This window comes from Talpa occidentalis, unplaced genomic scaffold, assembly GCF_014898055.3.
Source record: "Talpa occidentalis isolate TD23 unplaced genomic scaffold, MPIMG_talOcc4v2.1, whole genome shotgun sequence".
Taxonomy (NCBI): domain Eukaryota; kingdom Metazoa; phylum Chordata; class Mammalia; order Eulipotyphla; family Talpidae; genus Talpa; species Talpa occidentalis.
In genome coordinates, this window is record NW_026555331.1 from 27,917,930 (window position 1) to 27,939,247 (window position 21,318).

Below are 21,318 nucleotides of genomic sequence, written 5' to 3' on the forward strand. Positions count from 1 at the left end.
AAGGTCACCTTTTTAATGTTTCACTCCAGTTTATTGAACTGTGATCTATACCACCGTGACCTTTAGAACAGGGCTCCAAGGCCAAAATAGCAGGGTTCACTGCTCAGTTTTTCTCTTTAAGTCAATGTTTGGGAAACATTTTCATGAACTGCCATTAAATATCTTATCCACCAGGAAAAAGAATAACTATAAGAAAGAAAAAAATCAAAATCAACAAACAACTATGAACCAGAGACACACTTTGGGGGGGAGGGGTGGGGAAAGGAAGGATTGGGGTCAAAATCAGGGGGTTGCAATTGTATGGGGAATATAAAAATAAAAAAAAATAGTTTGAGGAAAAAAATAAATCTCCATTGAGCACCCATAGAGTTCCAATTTATTGACCAATTTAAATTTAATAAAGTGGCTGAAGCAACTCCCATTTTCTCTTTTGTGGGAGGTGGGTATAGAAGTCTGAGTAGAGTGGAAGATTGATAGATTGATGGGTGCAGTAAATAGCAACTGTGCTTAATAATGACAATGTACTTGAAGTGGTACCACTTAGCATTTCCAGAGATGTGGCTGTTTTCCTTCCCGTTTAGATAACTTGTCACATCCAAGAAATGACAAGAAAGGTAGCTTGAAATAGACAGTTAGAACACACATCCAAAAAAAAAAAAAAAAAAAGTCAGGCCTCCCTGGTGGTGCAAGGGGTTAAGCACAGCACTATGAAGCAATCCACAGCCTCTGCAGCATGAGTTCGATCCCCGGCCGGCCAGGGGGCAACCCACATAGCGAAGCAGACCTTTCCTGACTAGCCCACTGCTCCCCTCAGCAGTGATTTCAGTCTGTCTTTCTGTTCTGCTCCCCACTCTGTCTCTGGTGAATCCTCTCACCCCCTCATCTCTGGCCTGTACCCCAGCTTTTGTATACATAAATAAATAAATCTTTTTTAAAAAATCACTTCTACGGTAATCACATTGAGAATGATGTGTCTGTTTAGGGAATTTTAATAGCTTCCTAAATCACTTGCTGTTAAACAGAATGCACACTAAGAAACATTAGGAAGTATGGAAAAGTCTGTTTCCCCTTTTTTTCTAGTGAGTCAAGAATATTTTCATCAATTGAATGCTTCCCAGGTAGCTTCCTACAGTTTTCAAGAGTCAGTATTATCTAGCAGTTAAGTGCCCAATCTCTTATCACATCTGATCTACATGAAATTACTAGCTGTGTCCCACAGGATAAGCTGTCAACCTTTTTCTGCCTCATTGTCTGCATCTGCATGGGAGAAGTAATAGTACCCTACCTCATAGGATTGCTGAGAAGATTTAATGATTATTAATCTTTCGTGTTAAGTACACAAGGCATGAAATATAATTTTAAAGATGCTACTAACAGTGCTGACATCCTATTAACTTTTTATGGTTCACATGGCAACCTGATAAGAAACCATCCGTCCCATGAACAAAGGGACTGAGTTGGACAAAACATGACAAAATACCTAAAGAAGTTATTTCTTGGGGGTCGGGAAGACCCACATTGCTCTAAGAAATTCTCTTCCTCTTCCCAGTGTTCTCTCTGAACGCAGAGGGGTGGTGTTGCCAACTCCTACAGGCTTTGCTTCAATGATTTTCTCATCTAGAAGATCATGCAGCTCTTTGATAAAAAGCTATTTGTGAAGGGACACAGCGTTTTTCTGCAGCTGTGATGTGAGTGGTATCAAAGTTATTGGCTAAGTTGAAAAATAGCTTCATGTTATCTTCAGGGCTTTGGCGTCCCTCTGGGCTTGAGGCTTGGAGATGTGTATAATTAGGACTCAGAAAGACAACCTTGACACCCCTCTGCAGAGAGATGTGCCTGTTTGATACCAGCTCAAAGTGAGCTTGACAAAGCGCAGCACTTCCCTTGGGGACGGACTGACCACTGAGAACACCCTCTCTGTGAATCTGCTAACGAAGAGCCAGTGACCCATGAACTTCAGCCTCACTCAAGGGACTGGGAAGCTTTAATCACTCCTACCCTTCCTGTCACCACACGCCAGAACAACAGCCAAGCCATCTGACAGTAATTAGTGAGAAGGTTATTTCTCATCACAGCTACTCTTCCGAGATGGTTTGCATATTGTTAAAATTGAAAACCATTTGATCGTGAATCTTGTAAGACCTTCGGTTTTGCTTACAATGGAATCAGAGCATTGCCCCACATTTCCTTTCTGTTCTGCACACTAATTTGTTTGAAAATAGCCTCTAGATTCCTTTTGAGTTGCAGACCTTTTGTGCCTCACAGATATCCTTGGGCTCACCATGAAGGCAATTACTCTCCAAAGGACAAGGTCTTTCGGTCAGGGTCTCTGGCTACAGAGCAGTCACCAGCTTGCATTCACTTAAGCAAACACAAGCTCCCTTGGAAAGCCACGGGGAGCTCATAGTCCAAAGGAACAGCCGGTGCTCCAGGCTTTGGAAGGGTGAAACCAGGGCAGCCCTGAGCAGCCTGCAGCAAAATTTTGTCTGTGTTCAGGGATGAATCCTCCAGTCACTTCTCTCTCTATACATAAGTTGTTTGGTCATTCTGCCAAAGGTTCAAATCTCTGGAAAAGAGAACACAATTGCCATCTCTTGGTTAGGAAAGAACTTTCCAGATTGTCTTCAATGGAGGCATAAGTTTCTTAAAGAAAAAATTAGGGTGCTGACACCAGCAGAGAGGAGAATGAATGCCAAGCGGATAAAAACACAGTGCCTCCCAAGGATGGGATTTGATCCTGTGTGTGATCCACTGACAAGCTGAGATACACCACAAAGATCCATGACCTTGTTCCAATTTGTCTCAAAGTGTTGCTCAACCTTAAGATGATCACACATTTGTCCATTCACTAAGTCTCCCTTTTAGTCAAAGCCTGGACTCTTGTTTTCTTCCAGAACGGTTTCTCGCTGCTCGGCAGATGACGTGAGGCTCACCAGCTCTGGTTTTGGCCATCACATCTGGGTCTGTGTGTACCAGAGGACAGCCCTTTAACAACATATGAAAACCTGGAGGTTGTCTCATCATTTTTCCAGAAAGTTCTAAGAAGGATGGGTCTGCTCTGTGTTGTATGACAATGGCTCAAGACGAGGAGTCAGAAATGGTGCTTAATGCTCACTTCTTGTCCAGAGCCCATCACAGGGGCAAGGCATGGGGGCAGGAGATCACGTGTCATGCCAATGAAAGGCTTCAAAGATATGCTTTTGAGATTAAAAATATATAAGATCCCCATATCATGAAAGGGGGTTTTTCTAAAAGTCCCAGAGAGACTACAAGTATGGAAAGAAAAAGATGTATCAGGCAGGATCCTTAGCTTCAACTAAGAGAAAGCCACTCTAGGTAGTTAAATGAAAGGGACTGGATTAAAGGACACTGAGTAGCTCAGAAAATCTTCAAGAAGCTGGAGGACCATGTTGAGAGGCTGTGCAGCCAGAGTCACTCTCTATCCCTGCCACAGGGCAGTGGAGACCGCCATGGCACCCCTGGGCACAGATGCCGTGTATGGCACTGTGGGACTCAGACCTTTCTGAGAATCTGGGTCACAGCTGGCCCTAAAAGCAGGATTTATCCATTTCTACCCTCTGCAACACAGATTCCTGTGGCACCTGCTTCCTGAATCACCAACTTGCCGTGCAAAGTCTGGCACTAACACACCATTTTGGAGGAGCCCATGTCAGACGACTGGGCTCCCAGATACAAAGCAGGCTGGGGGGGCACATTTTTTGGCTTCCCTCTTGAAGCAGTAGAATTGTGCCTTGGAGGAAGCATGTCCAAAGGAAGAACGGCTGCACTTACAAAGGCAACTGTGTGACTTTGAACTTCTGTCCATTTTAATGGACACTAGAAATGAATACACTGTAAAAATATTTTGTAAATCTCATGATGACATTACATTCTATTTTTGTTTAAAACTATTAAATATTGAAAATGAACCACAGATTTTTAACCTTCTCTGGCAGAGTTAACAAATACACCAGTGTTCTCAAAAAGTGAATGATTCTGACTTCTTAGAGGTTCATTCAATATCAATCTATGTGAACCTTGGGCATGCTCTTAACACAGCTCTGTTACAGCAATATCATCTAGAACATGAGGCATTAATCCTTAGCTTATACTTACTAGCGTTAATAAGATGGTGTTGCTAAGCATTGCTAGGTATTGATGAAGAAGTGTGCCATATAACTTGATAGAGTACAACTAATAATTATTATTATATCAATTTTACATATTTAGTTATTTATCTATTACTAGTGAACCCGTGCAGCTCACCAGAAATGTTAGGTACAACTTTGGAACTGGATGTTTCCACCCCATTTAATTGAAAGCTCTGTTTCCAACATAAAGTCACATCCCAGAGGATAGCAGGAAATAAAACCAACAAGAAAATTCTGTGCTTCTTTTTTGTTTATTTTATAAATATTTATTATGCATCTACTGTGTGCTAGGGATAAACCAACATGATCTTTGTCTTAAAGTGTGCACCAGTAGAAGAGAGAAAGAGAATATTACAATTGATTCAGATAATGCTAAACGATGTTGAGCATTAGTCTGGGTTGTTGGGGTCAGTTTCTGGAGACCAGGATTCTTTCTCTGCCTCCCCAACCCCGGGCTTGTTGTGATACAGTTGACTTGGGATCAGGATCCTTGACTGGAACCTTAGGGAAGGAAAAGGAGCAGACAGGAGCAATGAGGAGGGCATTCAGGGTAAAGAGAACTGGGTGTTTAAAGATTCAGAAGTGTGAATGTTCCAAAAGAATTGGGGAATTGCAGCTCTGACTGGAAGGAAAAACTGGGTGAGGAATGACGCCTTGTCAGACACCTTCGAATGTAAAAGTGGAAGCATATTCATTTTGCTGCTGGTGATAATGTCTAAAATTTACATTTTGTGTTAATTTTATCTCATTTACATATTGCCTTTTATAAAGACTCACTGAGATGTTGCCTAATTGTCTTCTTTGGAGTGCTAAATAACCCCAAGGCTGAGAAAACCAAGGTTGTGACCTTTATTTGGCTGAGGCAGAGAAATCCCATTTTACATTTGGTTGTCATAGACCTTTTGCTTTCACATTTTTTGGCATATTCATTTTCTCCTGGCCCACAAAACACTTTGCTTTGTCCATTTCCTTTTGTATTTGTCCACATGCATGTGTATTTTTCTAGTGTACATACTCTCCATGTTTTTTTTCCAGTCAATATTAAATAATTATCCTTTCCTTCGCTTTCCTAGGGTATTCTTAATTCTAGTTTTTCATAGACACAATATTTCATTGCATAACCATTGGGAAATTATTAGACTTCAATTTTTCAATAGTTTAAACAATATTGTAATGGCAATCTTTGTGCCCAGAGCTTTATTTTCTATTAGGTTATATTCCAAACTGTCAGTATCTCTTAACTTCCCATTAGGAAAAATAGAGTTTTATGATTTTAGAGTGTTCCCTTTCTCCCCTCCCATTCTTGTACTTCAATAATCATTTCAGCATGAACTGAATGCAGTCCACCTTCTCTGATGGCAGCTCTATTAGTACATCAGTTCTGATCAGTTTAAGTAACCACACAAACCCAGCAGTAGCTGCCATCAGTGTAGGAAACAGCAGCCCCGATTATGGAAATACTGTGACAAAGACACTCTGACAGTCATAAAAAGTCATCTGAGGAGCTGAAGTTCCTCTGTATTGTTTCCTAGTTTATTTTCTTTGAGTTTGTATTTTTCATCATCATTTCGTAAAGGATCATAGCTCATTCATTTCTTAGTAACCCTGAAAATATATTTTTCCTTTTCCTACTATAGTGGCATCACTTACTATTTGATCAGTAGCCTTCCTTCCCCTTTAGTGTTTGAAATTCTTGTTATATTTGTACCTGTTCCTATTCATTAGTGATCTTTTAAACTTTTCTTTATTTCAGTAAGTTGGTTCCTAATGACACTGAAAGCTCTTTTTTTGATGTACTATATACTGGTCCTATGACCCACCGTTTCCTGTGCTGGCTATTTAGACTAGAAGAGCAGTCACACAAAACATGGATATGAATGTCTACAACAGCTCTAGATATAATTGTCAAAAATTGAAAACAACCCAAATGTCCAGCAATAGATCTTTGGATGAACACTCTGATACATCCATACAATGCAACTCTAGTGATGAAAAGGAAATGAGCTATTGATACACACAACAGCAACACTCACAACAGTTATGCCAGATGAAAGAAAGCAGTCTCAAAAGGTGACATGCTATGATTCTATTTATATGACATTCTGAAAGGAGAACACTATAGTGATGGCGAACAGATTGATGGCTTCCAGGAGCTCTGGGTGGGGAGAAGGTGTGAGTACAAAGGGGAAAAGGATGAGTTTGGGGGGATGATAGAACTGCTCTGCAATTGTGTCCTGGTTGTTCTGATAACAAATCTATACATGTCAAAATTCATAAAACGAAGCACTAATTAATTTGCACATTAATTTGAAAGTATAGAAAGTATAGTTTTATCAACTAGTCCTCATCCTTTTACAAGTTACTTAACCTCTCTCTAAGTCTCCATTTATTTACCTGTTCAGTGCAGAGTACTGTTTATATTAATGAGCAGTTATAAAGATGAAATTAGATGTTATGAAGAATCTACCTATCACCCTCCCATGGTGATATTTTTTTAAATTGGGAACAAATTCTTTATTATTATCATTATTAATATTATCATCCTCTTTATCATATCATCTGGGCTGTTTTACAGCTGTTTATTTGGCTCTTGGAGTCATTGAGAGCTGCAGGCAAGAAAGTATGTGATCCAACTTTCACTTTTAAATCTTGAGCAGGTCTGTGAGAATGGTCAGGAGTGTAGGAGAGGAGATTGAGAGTAAAAAGAGAGGCCAGTTGGAGTTTTAGATCATCTAGATGAGAGATGACAGTGGTATGGATTTGGGTGGGCACAGTGAAAAGGGAGAGAAGTGGGCAGATATGGAATTAATTTGTGTGGAGGTAGAATCAGTAAGCTTGATGATGATTTGAGGGGTGAGGGAAGGTAGATGGTGGTGTCATTACAGAGACAAGAATCTTAAGGAAAGGACAAACTTGTGTGGGGAGGTTGTGGTGGACACTGCAAATCAAGAATCCTGATTGGATGGCTACCAAGTAGGTAGTTGGGTGTGGGATTCTGGAATCCAGGACCAGGTCAGCATGGTCTCCTTCATTTCTCAGGTTGCAGCACACACTTGTTGTGAACCTCCCCAGTCTGCCTTTCTAGATTAGCGTTGGGTGGGGAAGGGGGGTTTGACTGCTCTTCCTTGGACCCAGCATGTTCTTTTCTTTTATTAAGATTTATTTATGCATATAAGAACTGGGGTACAGGCCAGAGATGCAGGAGGTGGGAGTATTCACCAGTGACAAAGTGGGGAGCAGAACAGGCAGATCTACTGAAATATGCAATACACTGCTGAGGGGAGCAATGGGCGAGACAGGAGAGGTCTGCTGCACCATGTGGGTTGCTCCCTGGCTGGCCAGGGATCGAACTCGTGCTGCAGAGGTTGCGGATTGCTTCATAGTGCTGTGCTTAATACCTTGCGCCACCAGGGAGGCCCATGTTATTTTCTTTTAAAATCATAATCAATGTGCTTTTCCTTAATCTACTCCTGGGAGAGTTTGTGGAAACTTCTAGCAGAACTCAGATTATGCTCATATTATTTACTGCAGCCAGATTCTCCCCTCACCCCCTTTTCCATTTAATGTGATTAAGGGAAAGGAAACACCCAGCATTTTCAAATATCCAGCCTGAAAACCATCAGTCATATTGGTAAGATAAAAAAGCACGAATAAGTGATTAATATGCAAGCACATGGTCATAGGCTAAGATATTTTAATCTAGCATTTTTGTGGATTTTATTATCTTCAAATTTCCAATTTGCCACAGACAAGCCAAAAAAATCAAGATTTAATTTTCCTTGGTAACTACCAAATTCAATTTAATAACTGTCAATTAGTTTTGAAAAGGGAGAAATAGTATGATGGAATTGGGAGGGGTATTGAGGTCACCATATCTGCTTCTGTGAAAAGTGAAGATTCTGTAAAACTGGGTATGAGGTCAGTATCCACCAGATTCACCTGTGCTTGAAATGTTTCAACATTTCATTCTTTAAACACATGCATAAAAAGTACTTGAAAAACCCAGATGTCAGACAATGTCCATATCCCCCCACTCCATCCTCATCCATCACCATAAAGAGCAATCTACTGTATTTTTCCTCAAAAATGTAATTATTAAATGTAATTATTTTATAATAAACATTAATGCTATGTTCTGTTCTTAAAGTCACACGTTCCAATGATGAAGTTATGCATTAAGAGTTGCTAAATTGTCCTCTGACTCATTTTAATATTTTTAAAGAAGATTTACTTATTTATGCATACAAAAACTGGGGTACCGGCCAGAGGTGTGGAGAGTGAGAGGATTCACCAGAGACAGAGTGGGGAACAGAACAGGCAGACTGACTGAAATACACTGCTAACGGGAGCAGCGGGCAAGACAGGAGTGGCCTGCTGTGCAATGTGGGTAGCTCCCTGGCCAGGAATCGAACTCATTCTGCAGTGGCAGCAGACAGCTTCATAGTGCTGTGCTTAACCCCTTGTGCCACCAGGAGGGCCCTCATTTTAATATTTTATATTTGTCAAATGAACTGGTGACAACCTGGAGCTTCCTTGTTTCTCCAAACAGGACAATTTCAGCCACAACTCATCATCAGGCTGTTAACTTTAACATCTTCGAAGGCATGGTGTGCCATGGAGTGCCCCTTGTGACTATTTCCAGAGGCAAAGTGGTGTATGAAGCTGGAATTTTCAGTGTCACACCTGGAGATGGGAAGTTTATTCCTCGAAAGCCATTTGCTGAATATATTTACAAGCGGATCAAGCAGCGGGACCAGGTAAGTTGTGTGGGAGTGGCTGGTCCCATGAGCTGGATTGTCAGCTGCCCCGGGGTGGTGTTGGTGTTGTCACAAACACTCAGTCTAACACGTTTCTGGATGTCAGGCTTGATAGGAGAAATTTCAGACAGTGCATTATTGTTTTTTCAGTAACAACAACTAATAGTTATCATGATTAACATGGTTTTCTAAGCTGTTATTAACTGCCAACCATCGTATTAGTTGGTTCATAGTCATTATTTTAATTAATCAGCACAATAAGCCATATGGGAGTTATTACCATTCCCATTTAACAGACTAGAAAGCTGAATCTCAGCAAGATTAAGTCCCTTTCCCTGCACTAAGCAGTAAGTAAATATAAGGTCAGGATTTGTGATAAGACCTTTCTGATTCTCGCTGTACTGTGGGGTCCCTCTAGACCAAAAAAAGAAGAAAGCAATTGTGAAACTCAAATCTTGTGGAAATGCATTACCTTAAAAAATGCTGATATGGAAAAAGTCACCATAAAATGGATAAATGAGGTTTGAGAATCATCTAGACGCATTTCAGGCATTTTTTCTCTCCATTCAGCAGACAATTTTATAGAAGAAAAATATCACACTGAGGTTAAGAGGAAGAGTTGTTAGGATTCCTAGTTGGTAAATTCACATGAAGTTATTAGAGCTCTTGCTTTGGTTTTCATTTAAAACATTCCGACTTCCTCAGGAGTGAGGATAACAGTTTGAAGGCAGCAGGAGTAAGCCAACCCATTTCTCTGCTCACCTGTTATCCTTCTTGAGAAAATTAATCTCTTACTATTCTGCACTCCAAAGGCACATCAGTGTTTGCCAGCTTTGGAACTTGAACGATCTCCTAGATAGATTGTTAGTTCCTTAAGGACAGTGTCTTATCTTCTTATGCCCAGTACTTGGTGCACAGTAGGCACTTGATAAATAAACTGCAAATGAAAGGAGTAAAGACTGTAATTTCAGTGGTCATAGAATGAAATATAAAGGAATTTACCCAGAAGACTGCCCACTGCCTCATCCCAAATAGTAGGGTTACTATTAGTGAGCTTAATTCATAGTCATGATTTGATTACTTAATAAATTTTATCAGCATCATGCCATCAGCTATCACTATTATCAGATATTGTATGGAATTTTAATCTAATGTGACAGCATTGGGGTGTTAATTTATTTTAACATTTAAACAGCTAACTCTTAAAGGAAAAAAATTAAATCATCAAACTTTATTTGATAAATACAATAAGATATATATTTCAATTTTATATAAATAGTCACTTAAGGTTAAGAGTTTTGGGTGATAAAAGAAAAAGAAATAAAGGAGGAAGAAAAAAGTCACAATAGCTTAGCGGTTCATGAGCATCTTGAAAAAAAAAAAAATCATCTTCTATGCTGTTAATTCTTTACCAAAAAATATAGCTCTTTAAACTCAAGTGGAATATTATTTCCAGAATTTTTGTGAATTCAGCCTTGCAATTTTCATCAGAATTTGTAAGTATGGGTTATTTCTAACTCATCTCATTTTATCTTCTTTTCATAATAAACAACCCAATTTATTCTGGAAAATAAGGGTCATGTTGCATTTTATAGAGAGACAGAAATCTCTTCACAAAGCAATGCATGATTTCAGAATACTGGCAAGGTTTATGTCTGGGTTGTATTGTGCAAGCATAGCATAATTTGCCTTTAGATAAGAGAAAACTGAGTGGATGACAGATCTAGTCATTGAAATGGGTTTCTCCATTTCTGAAATAAAACTTTGGCAATGTTTTTTCTAAATGTGACAGCCCAGAGAAAATCATTTAAAATGTGATCAGCTCTGATATCTCCATTTTCTCAAATTGATTTCTAATAATCACTAAAAAATGGTACATAAGTAATAGCCAGCTCATTGTGGCTTGTGGCTCCACTTACATAGATCCCTTTCCAATTCTTCATTCAGCAATGCCATTTTGGTAGCTTGAAATCAACTGTGGCATGGATATTTACACCAGGGAAATAGGTAAGAGCTATAAACCTGGACTTTTGAAGGAGTGAGATAAAGAAAGGCAGAGCTAGGTGTTCACATTTGCCAGCACTCCACTCTAAAAAGCCTTTCTAAAGACTGTCTCTTTGTGTTTTATCCAACCATTTAACTCTCATTCCGTAAGTGTTTATTGATGACCAATTATATACTAGGAATATTTCAATCCTCACCACAAATCTCTAAGGTAAGTAGTGGTAACCCTATTATAAAATATAACCCTATTAAAAAATTGAGACTTAGCAAGATCACAGTTAGTAAGTGGCAGCAACAGAACTCAAATCCAGATTTTTCTGTCTCCAAAACCACTTCTTTCTAACCTCTGCCACTTCAATATTCTAATCACAAAGTTCAATCCCCATCCAAACACACAGCCCCTGACACAGCCCTCCTCCTGTCTCCTCTTCTGCACACAGGGTTCAGTTACCTGCAGACTGGCAGACTCCCCAGAGGAGCCAGCCCTGAAGTGAGAGGACCCAACTTGTTCACATTGTTTTTGAGAAATAGGGTTAAATAGAAAGATTTGATGGGTGGTAAAACATTATCCAACTACAAATTTTCACTGTTACAGATCACCTCTGTTATTTGTGTTCTAGTAATTCACAGTCCCTGGAAACTCAGTTCAATGTCAGTAGTGAGTATACTTCTACAGTGGACTTGTTAGTCTCAGAAAATCAGGCACCCCAGCACCTCACTCCTGCTGATAATAATTTAAATTTTCTATCAACCTATGACTTCTTCTCCCACCAGCTAACCAAAAAGCATTTCTGCAATTACACAGGTGTAATGAAGATTGCAATGAATATTTATGTATATTGTGTTGTAATTCTCATTTTTTTCTTTCCATTAACTCATTACAATGACAATTGTCATTAAATACTGTGAACTCAAATCAACTCCATCTAACAAAGTAAACCACCAGCCTCCTCACCCTGTGAGGCAAGGGCCAGCTGCATCGCATTTCTTGTATTGTTAGGAGTACCTCTGACATAATTTTTCATTCCAGTTTATTGTGGTTCCATCAAGATGGAAAGAACAGCTGGGAGGTGTGATCATATAATTTGGACCAGTTGGTCGTGGTGGGGCGGGGGAAAGATGCCAAACCAGATTAATCTTCTAAAAGTGTGCTCTCTGGACACTAGGCCCTTGAGGTACTCCTTGAATAAACTGCCAAATAATTTTAGATTATGCCACCCTCAGGTGTTTCTGTGGCCCAATACCATAGAAAAATTCTGAGACATCCTGCAGTCAGGATATCTTCCTGCATTTCACAAATGTTTGAGTATCAAACAATAGTCTAAGAGCTGAGGATACAGCAGTTCCTGCTTTCAAAGAGCTTAAATTCAACTTCTGTTTTAGCTATAATTTGTGGTGCTCATGTTCTAGCTCTGTTTGGGATGTTTAGTGATCCTCCTTGTGACGAGGCCAGTTAGCCTCTTAGATAAAGGAGTCTGGAGATGCAGAGAGATTAGGTTTGAACATAAAATTGGGGGGATCATGGCATGGGCATGTAGGTTTAAAACCGTGAGTCTGCAGCCACCAAGGGGACCGTGTAGAAAGAGAGAAAGGGACTAGAGAGAGCTCTGGGTTGCCAGCCTTCAAAGCTAGAGGGGAGAAGAAGAGAAACCAACAAAGGAGCCTAAGAAAGCTGACTGGCGAGGTGGGATGAAGACCGGAGGAGGGGAGGGGAGGGGAGAGGAAGGGAGGGGAGGCAGCCAGCCTACTCTGTGCAGCCCAGAGCTCTCTGATCCCTTCCTCATCCTTGTCTTTCTGTGTGTCTTATACTGCATAAACGTCTTCTAATTAGAATTAGACATGCAAGACTTGGGATGCGGTCCTTGTTATCACTGTATGCATCTGAGGTACCAAGGGAAGAACCCCACTTCATGTGGGATCCAGCTGCTGTGATAACCTGCAGACATGAAGCACCAGCGCCTCTGGGTGCTGACACCCATGTCAACGCCAGGCACTTCACGCTGCAGATCGGGCTCTGCCATTGTCACTGGAGAGCGAACAAGACTCATTTTTCTAAATTGTAGTCTACTTAGAACACAAATGTGCAACTACATTTACGTTCTACATGACGGCAGTAATGGCTTAAATCGTGCAGAATGAGTGCCATTGCCTTTCCATTTTGTCACGGTAAACATCCAGTGAGGTTCCAAAATATACATGGAATACAATGCCCAGGAACAATGGACAGTACATCGACAAAGAGACTAGAGTCTGGCCTTAAAGGGTTTATGGAGGCCACCGCAGAGGAAAAGAAACTGCTAAAATGTTGAAAGTGCTGGGAGGCTTGAGACCAAAATTTAAATTTCCTTTGGTTCTTCTTAATTCATCTATCAAAAGGGAACACTGTGGGGTGTGGAACAGCTGAAGAACCTGACGGAGGCATGGCTTGTGGGCCGATGTGGTTAGTGTCCTGTGACCAGTCTGGTCTGTCCTCACCCGGATATCCGGAGCTGAGAGGTTGACGAAGAGTAAGACTGTGCAGATGAGGCCAGCTGGGCATGACAGAGACACTTGATGATCAGTGTGACCAGCCAGGCCAAAGATTAGGCCAAAGAGCCTGGGGAAGAGATAAATGGTGAAGGAGAGTAAAGAAATAATTTGAGGGAAACTGAGGCAGCCTAGACCAGGTCACCGCAAACAGGAGTTAATGCTCAGAGGGGGATGACCTTTCCTTCACACCCTTCCATTCTTGGTAGGAATTTAGCAAGTGTTTTCTGAATGTTTATGGAGAAACAGCTCCAAGTCTACTGGAGGGGAGAGAGACAAGTAGACAAATAACTACGGAAGGCAGTGGTAAGAGGTGGTGGATGTGGCAGGCAGGCTAATGCTTCCTGGACTGCTGACTGCCTGGGTAGAGTTATAAAACATAGGTTAGATCTATTTAGGCAAAAAAGACAAACATGGATAGAGGCTGGCCCTGGCAGAAAAATACTAAGAAGGACGCTGATTCGTCTGGCTTGAGTCCTGAGCTGCTCTTAGCCTGCAGCTGGGTCTGGGGGTTCTCCAAGAGCCAGCCAGCCCGCAGAGCAAGCCCCCAAAATGGGGAGGATGGGGCTCCAGGCTTAACAACCCACCCTAAATCATTGGTGTTAGCCATCAGTTTCCAAAAAGCATTCAAGGAGAAACAGAAAAGTAGCAACTGAAAACCACAGCATGCAAGTTTCAAAGGAAACCTCGGGGTAAGAAGGTAAGAAAGAAAAAGATAGGCGCTCACGAGGGACACACAGCAGGAAGGCAGGGGATACAAAGATCTGCCCACCGATGCCACTTTCTCCAGGGGCTTTTGCTATAGAAAAGGCTGAGTGAACTGAAATATGCCATGGGTTTTCTGACTGCAAAGGCTAAAAGGAAAAGCGAGGTAAGACCTCTAAGATTATAGACAAGGAAGGAGTTGAAGGAAGGTGGAAATTAATCCTGGTTTGCTTAGATAGTCCTGGATTATGCCTGTGAATTGTTTAGCACCCTTTACACTCTCAGGCGGGTTCCAGTTTGCATGATAAATTATATGGTCACCCAGGGTTAAGTGATAGAGCATAACCATCTGACTTGGCAAGTAAACCAGGAGAGGAAAAAACAGGCCCACGACCTGAAAGGGAGGGTGTGGTCAGTGTGGGCTAGTACCTGAGTTTAGTTTCGGGTATGGATTTGCTCCAGGTAACCACAATGTCAAGGGACTTGGTGGCAGAAATCAGGGTGCAGGCACTTCATTTCCTGGTGTTTTTCCTCCGGATGATGGCAGGACCCAGGGTGGAGAGAAGAGCTGAGTCAGCAGTGAGCCGAGGTGGCGGCTTAGTGAAGCATTTAACCAGACAAAGAAAGTAGACAGAGGCTTGCACTGGTGAGCAGAGGGCAGGGGCCTTCCCAAGTTCAAGCTCAAAAGTCAAGTTCCAGGACTATAGGGACAGTCTCTGTCTTGTTCTCCACTTTAGCTTATGTTCCTGGCAAAATATCTGGGACTATGTGTGCTCAATATAGATCCATAGAATGAGTGAAGGAAATGCTTTGTATCTGGGAAAGCTCACGCATTTGGGAAATGGATTTCGTGTCCTCCATTTTGCAGATGAGTGAGTGGGCTCAGAGGGGGGTTGGTTAACTTGCCAGTTTCTTTTTTTAATATAGTCTTTTTTTTAAATTTATATAAGAACTGGGGTACAGTCAGAAGCACGGGAGGGTGACAGGATTCGCCAGAGACAGAGCAGGGAGCTTAACAGGCAGATAGACCAAAATACACTGCTGAGGGGAGCAGCGGGAGAGACAGGAGAGGTCTGCGCGCCATGTAGGAATCTCCCTGGCCAGCTGGGAATCAACCCGCGCTGTAGAGGCTGCAAACAGCTTCACAGCGCGGTGCTCAACCCGCTGCGCCACCAGGGAGAAACTTGTCAGTTTCTTACACTTACTAAATGGCAAAGCTAAAACTCAAACTTAGATCTGCCTTAACCCAAAATCCACATTTGCAAGATCATTCTTGATTGAGGTAACAACAGTTTACAACATTGTGACTGATTCAACGAGACGGGTTCACAACTCCAGATTTGTGCACACCCACCACCAAAGCACCCATAATCCTCCACCATAGTTCATTGGGTTCCCCTCCTTTATTTCCGCCCCCCACTATCCCTCTTCCGGTAGCCTCAATCCTGCAGTCAGGTTTCTAGGGTTTGTTTTGGTTTAGTTTGGTCTGTTCTTTTATGAAACCCACTTTGTTGATCACAGCAATATTTTTGTATGGGTGGTCGGAATAAGACCCACAGTCTATTATATTTGTCTTTGTATTATACACACACATGCATGCACACACACATGTTAATTTGCTTGTAAAGAGCTTATTCAGGCATTATCCTAACTGCTTTACTTACCTTTAATCCCCACAACCACACTATAAGTAAGCGCTGTTACTCACCCCAGTCTACAATAAGGTTGCTGAGGCCAGAGTTAAGTAACATAGTCGATCTGGTGTGAGAGTTCACAATCATAATCACTGTAGTTTGCTGCTGCTTGTCTTGTCAGTAAATTTGTATTTCTGTTTACAAAAGTATGACTTCATTGCTTCTTGTGAATTCCTTTGTTTATAAAGTCCAGATTTTAAAGCTCTGCTCAAGCACTTGCTGAATCCAGAGAGGGTTCTTCTTCGGCCCCTGGGTTGCCAAGAGGTGCAGTTAGAGATGTGAGTCTGTGGAAGGCCAGTGATACACAAAAGCCACTGGGTAAAAGAGAAAATGTCACACACATTGCTAGAATCTGAAGCTAAATGCAAGGTGAGTTCAGCCGAGCACTACAGAAATAGAGCCATCTAGAACTGAAGCTGGAGGAAAGGGTAGACTGTTTGAAAGGACTATAAGACATTTATATCACTCATAGGGTGTGAGGGGATGGACGAGGCCCCAGCGAAAGTTGCGGTGGAAAGAATACTCCCTGGAATTTTGTCTGAAGAGGGGTAACGTTAGCTGTGCTGAGACAACCCAGGTTCCTGAGGTTGCAAGGAATTTATCTGATAGAGCAAGGGGAGAAATTCATGAGATTTTTCTTGCTCTCCCAATTCATGAAGGGCGCTTCATTTAGTTTTGAACTCAGGAAGTCAATAAACCACAGGAATGACATAAAATGATCTGTTTCAGGTTTGCACACCTACTCCCGTGAAGCGTGAACCTTATAAGGGAGAAGTCGCCATATTGAAACCAAGAGGAACAAAAGAGGACTCTACAGCAGGGGGCCAGGAAACAAGTTTGCCCCTGAGCTGAGTGCTGTTGGTAAGGGACATGGCAAAGAAAGTATTCCTGAAAACAGGAAATTAGCATCTCTCTCCCATGAACAGTTAAAGAGTAAAGGTCAAAGATGTCGAAATGGCCTAAGACATCAGGCACATCTTGGCCCAGGGGAGAAGGATAAAAACCCTCTTGACAACATTTAGATGAGCCTCCCAGTTGGAAGGCTTCAGACTAGCTAGAGGTTTTGTCTCTGAGATGTAAGGAAACATGCAACAGAGCCTTTCAGGACCAAACATGGGTGGCAGAACATGAGCTGTGGCACAGAGGGACCTGCTCTTGAGGACAATTGGCAGTACTTAAACCATGAAACACTATTTTATGGTTAAAGTTTATAAACTAATGAGGGCTTTATCTGAAAAAAAAAAAAAAAGAAAAGAAAAAACCAAGTCTTCATATTATAAAAGCAACTGTGTTCTAGAATTCAGAATGAATGAAGAATGAATCAAATGTTGCTTTGGGGGATTTTTCAGGATAACTATTTGACAGTATTTGTGTACTTTACTTCACACTTCACTTTTGGAATAATATTATAGATAGGGTCACTTTTGAAAAAAAATACTGGAGTGCTTTATCAGATTTCTCTAATCTTTTTACATTCTGTTTTGCCTTTCGTGAAGCACCTATTATCAGCATTCTTGTCTATTTTCTTTCTCTTCTGCTTGTTTTCTGGTCCTGCTCTGCAGGATACCCACCTGCAGTGACTTTATTATAATCTGAGCATCTCTCTAATATCACTTCCACTAACCTCATGACATCTATGTGGTTTTGCCAGCTTTGCATTTTTACTTAGGATCCAAATTTTTAAAAATCTATGACATGTTTCCAGCTATTTCTACACATAGCAATCAGCAAAAGACTTCCATAACAGGTTGACAGGCTGGATGAGATAGATGCTTGTGTTAATTAGGGACACTATTTGTCAAAGGACTAGTTTAATACAGACCCCATAAGGCATTGTACACTGTCACACTATGGGGACCTGGCCTTCCCTGCATAAACCCTGTGACTCGAATAATGAGCGCTGTGTTCTCCGCTGTGGGTTCTGCTGTTTTCATTATTGAATGCTGCGCATCTTTAACAATGCTATGGAGCCAAAGTTTCAGCAATTTTTTTTGTCATTTCCTACTACTGAAATTATTCTTCCAGTCCAGGAAGACTGTTAAAAATTCAGAGACAGATTAGCAAGTAGAAGAAATTCTATTGAATGCTAAATTGTGCTATTAACAGCATTTATAGGAGCGAGATTGATATTTACTTTGATTGTAGGATTTCTTGAGGGTTAGATTTGAGTTCTGCAACTCTTTGTGATGGGGGGAATGTTACACTGAGTTCCTTTTATTCTGTTCAAAGGTAAAATCAGAGGAAAAGAAGCTGCTGTTCCCATCACAGTTAAACATTGTCAACCCGTGGAGAAACAGACCTTATTTCAACTTCCCAAGATCCTTTTGAAAAAATAATCGCTCGAGGCCTCTTTGATTTTCTGTCAGAAGCAATTGCTGTCTTTTCTCACTGTGACTTTGTTGCTGTGTGGGACTGAAGATATAAATGAGTATTATTGTAATGGAAAATCTCTGTGAAAACTCATTGATGATACCCTGAAATGTCATCTTTGCTTGTACTAGATTTCTTTGTATTTTAAAAAATCACTTTCTGGCTTGAAGTTTTTGTAATGGCTACATTTGTTTAAAAGTAGAACATTGTGATTGTACAGTCTATCATAATTCATAAACATTTAGATCTTCATTGTAATTAATAGACATTTAGATCATCATTCTATAGCCTGTCCTCTGAGTTCTGTGTGTCTTGTAACTAGCAAGATGGGGATGCTGGGAAGTTGGTTTCGATTCTAATGCATCACTTCCTGGGTGACATCAGCTTCAGCAACTCCTGGAAATCAGGTCCCTCGGCAAACCTCATGCAGTCAAATCGGTGTTCAACCTTAGAATAACTCCACCACAAACTACCCATTCACCCTGATGTGGGCAGGACTGGGAGGATGAGATAGAATCAGCACCAGTGAATGATGCTGCAGTTGTATAAATGACCAAACCAGGTCTTACCTTTGCATGCAGAAAGCCAAACTCTGAATCAGGAGAAGTCTTTACATGGAGGAGTTTTGTTCAGCATGGCCATCATCAGGGGAGTCAGGGCTTCACATTTCCAGGTCCCAGGAGGTGCCGGGCAGACTAGGTGGCCTGAGTCCAGGTGTCTGACTTCCCCAGCAGGGTGTTTCCTTAGCCATCAGCAGATGTTTGCTGGCCGTGCCACTATCAACCTCAGGGGCACACAGAGAATTTTATTAGGATACAACACAGTTTTCCAAGTTCTCAGGAATGTATGTGGAGCCAGTTAATCATGATGGGGGGATGGGAGGGGAGAACAAAGGTAAAGATTAATTCTACTTATTCCTAAATTTTAGTGTAGGGGAGTTTTTTGTTGCAAAATGGAGGGTGTCTGCCTGCACAGTGATGTCTTCCCTCCCTTGCTCTCCCTGGGCCCTGTGCCGACCCTTCCTTCCCCGGTACACAGGCTGCTCAGGTCACTTCTCTTAGATAAACAGGTCAAGAGAGATTTTCAAAGCAGGGAGGAAATCAGGTAGTTATACTTTCATTGCTGGTACAGCCACCCTAACTTACTCAGATCAAGGGGGTGTCAGCATATTTGACAAAGGGTTGTGGGACTCCAGTTTACACAACTGTCATTTGTTTTGAACACACAGCAAGAACAACATCTAAAGTACCACAGGTATTTTTTTCTCAGATAGGAGTCACCTTAAAATTCTGTATTCCCTTGCTCTTCTACTTTGCTTGACAATAAAAACTCCACCATAAGACAACTGAACCCTCTGAAAAGAAACAATTATGTTGCTTTCTGATCTAGATACTAATTCCTATTTATCCTTTAGTATCACCTTAAATATCACCTCCTCTCAGAGGCCTCCCCAACCAAAGTGACTGGGGTAGATTCCTCATACTTGTCCCCCATTGGGGCCTGTCAACATACCCCATCAATACAGCCTCATGGCACCATCTCTCCAAGTGCTGGAACTACCAGCCTTGCAAGTCTGTCTCCTCCAGAAAACTGAAAGCTCAGCGGGGACTAGGAAATCTGCTTCACCATTTCCCAGCCTCTCCCAGAGTGCCTCAAAATTGATGAGCATTCAGTGGTTATTTATTAATTTTTGAATAAAGGAAGAAATGAAGGGGTTCCTGCTATGTTCCTAAACAGATACAGATGAATTTAGTGAGAACACTCAAGAAAATAGGAACAAATTTTGCGGCGCATTTAGTGTAAAGGGCACTTTAAATGAAGAATATGAATTCATTATCTAGCTGCGGAATCTATTTGGGAGGATGAAATAGCTATAGGATTCCACGTCAATGAAGTTATTTGTCAGGAATATTTTTGTAGAAACAGTTCTAAATCATAACAATGTAAGGCAGTGGCAAAACATGATTCAAGTTATAAATATTTAATAGCATGTTTTTCAAGATTGCCTCTAGTATATAAAGTCACCAAGCAATTGCCTCTCAAAGGTCTGCACAAAGAAAACAGAACGAGTAGCATTTCTTCTCCATACACACCTTCCCTTGTCTATGTGCTCCAGTGGACAGCATGATATACTGGGAAGCAAATAAACATGGGCTCGAGGGCCTCCCCGGTGGCGCAGCGGTTGAGTGCTGGGTTGCAAAGCTGCCCGCAGCCTCTGCAGCGCCGGTTCAATCCCCGGCTGCTCCCTGGCCACCGGAGGAGGGTCCCACATGGCGCGCAGACCTCTCCTGCCGCCCGCTGCTCCCCTCAGCAGTGTACTTCAGTCCTTCTACCTGCTCTGCTCCCCGCTCTGGCTCTGGTGAATTCTCTCACCCTCCTGCGCTTCTGACTGTACCCAGTACTTGTATAAATAAATAAATAAATAAATTTTCTATTGACTAGCTGTGAGGCCTTGAACAATTTTTAAAATCAAAAGATACACAAGTTTACTAAAACATGCAAAACAGCAAGGAAAAATTAACATAACCACAACTATGTTTCTGTCATCTCTTTTAAGAAATAAAACTTTGCCAACACAATTGACAGTTTTATTGTCCTAAGCAGAGGCAGAATGTAGCCACCTAATGCCATCTTGGGAACTTCTGGTCTCCTCTCAGTTTATGACCATCACTATTCCATAGTACACTAGGAAATTAACAATAAATTGATGGTGTTATCTACCCCCCTGTTTCTACATCTGTGCCTTGTTTCTATGTCTATTCCAAGCCCCAAAGCCATTCTTGGTTTTCACAGTCATTTCTCTGAGCTTCTGTTCTAACAACCATCAACCGTAAATATCTGGGGAGACTCTGGAGTTCCAATCTCCCTTAGCACTGTCCTCATCAGAGTCCTTGCCTTGAAAAAGTCACTGATAGGTTTGACTTTAAGAAACAAATTCACCAGCTACACACTCCTGTTATTGTCCTAATATGTGCCTGTCTCCATAACTGGGCTATGAATTTCTTCAGACAGGGACCATATCTTACTCATCTTTGCACATCCAGCAATAGACATAGTTCTTAAGGTGGTTGAATATAGAATTATCATATGGCCTGGTAATTGTGTTCATAG

At 41.4% G+C, this 21,318-nt stretch overlaps 1 protein-coding gene across 2 annotated transcripts in view; it reads left to right on the forward strand.

Moving 5' to 3' along the window:
- DPYS (dihydropyrimidinase) overlaps window positions 1-20,496 on the forward strand; it is a 77,107-nt gene extending 56,611 nt beyond the window's left edge. For both annotated transcript variants that reach the window (XM_037502913.2, XM_037502921.2), the window contains 3 exons: window positions 8,701-8,908; window positions 16,567-16,698; window positions 18,067-20,496. In XM_037502913.2, coding sequence (XP_037358810.1) covers window positions 8,701-8,908; window positions 16,567-16,689 — 331 coding nt within the window. In that variant the 3' untranslated portion in view covers window positions 16,690-16,698; window positions 18,067-20,496. The remainder of the gene's footprint in view (window positions 1-8,700; window positions 8,909-16,566; window positions 16,699-18,066) is intronic.
- The last annotated feature ends 822 nt before the right edge of the window (window positions 20,497-21,318 follow it).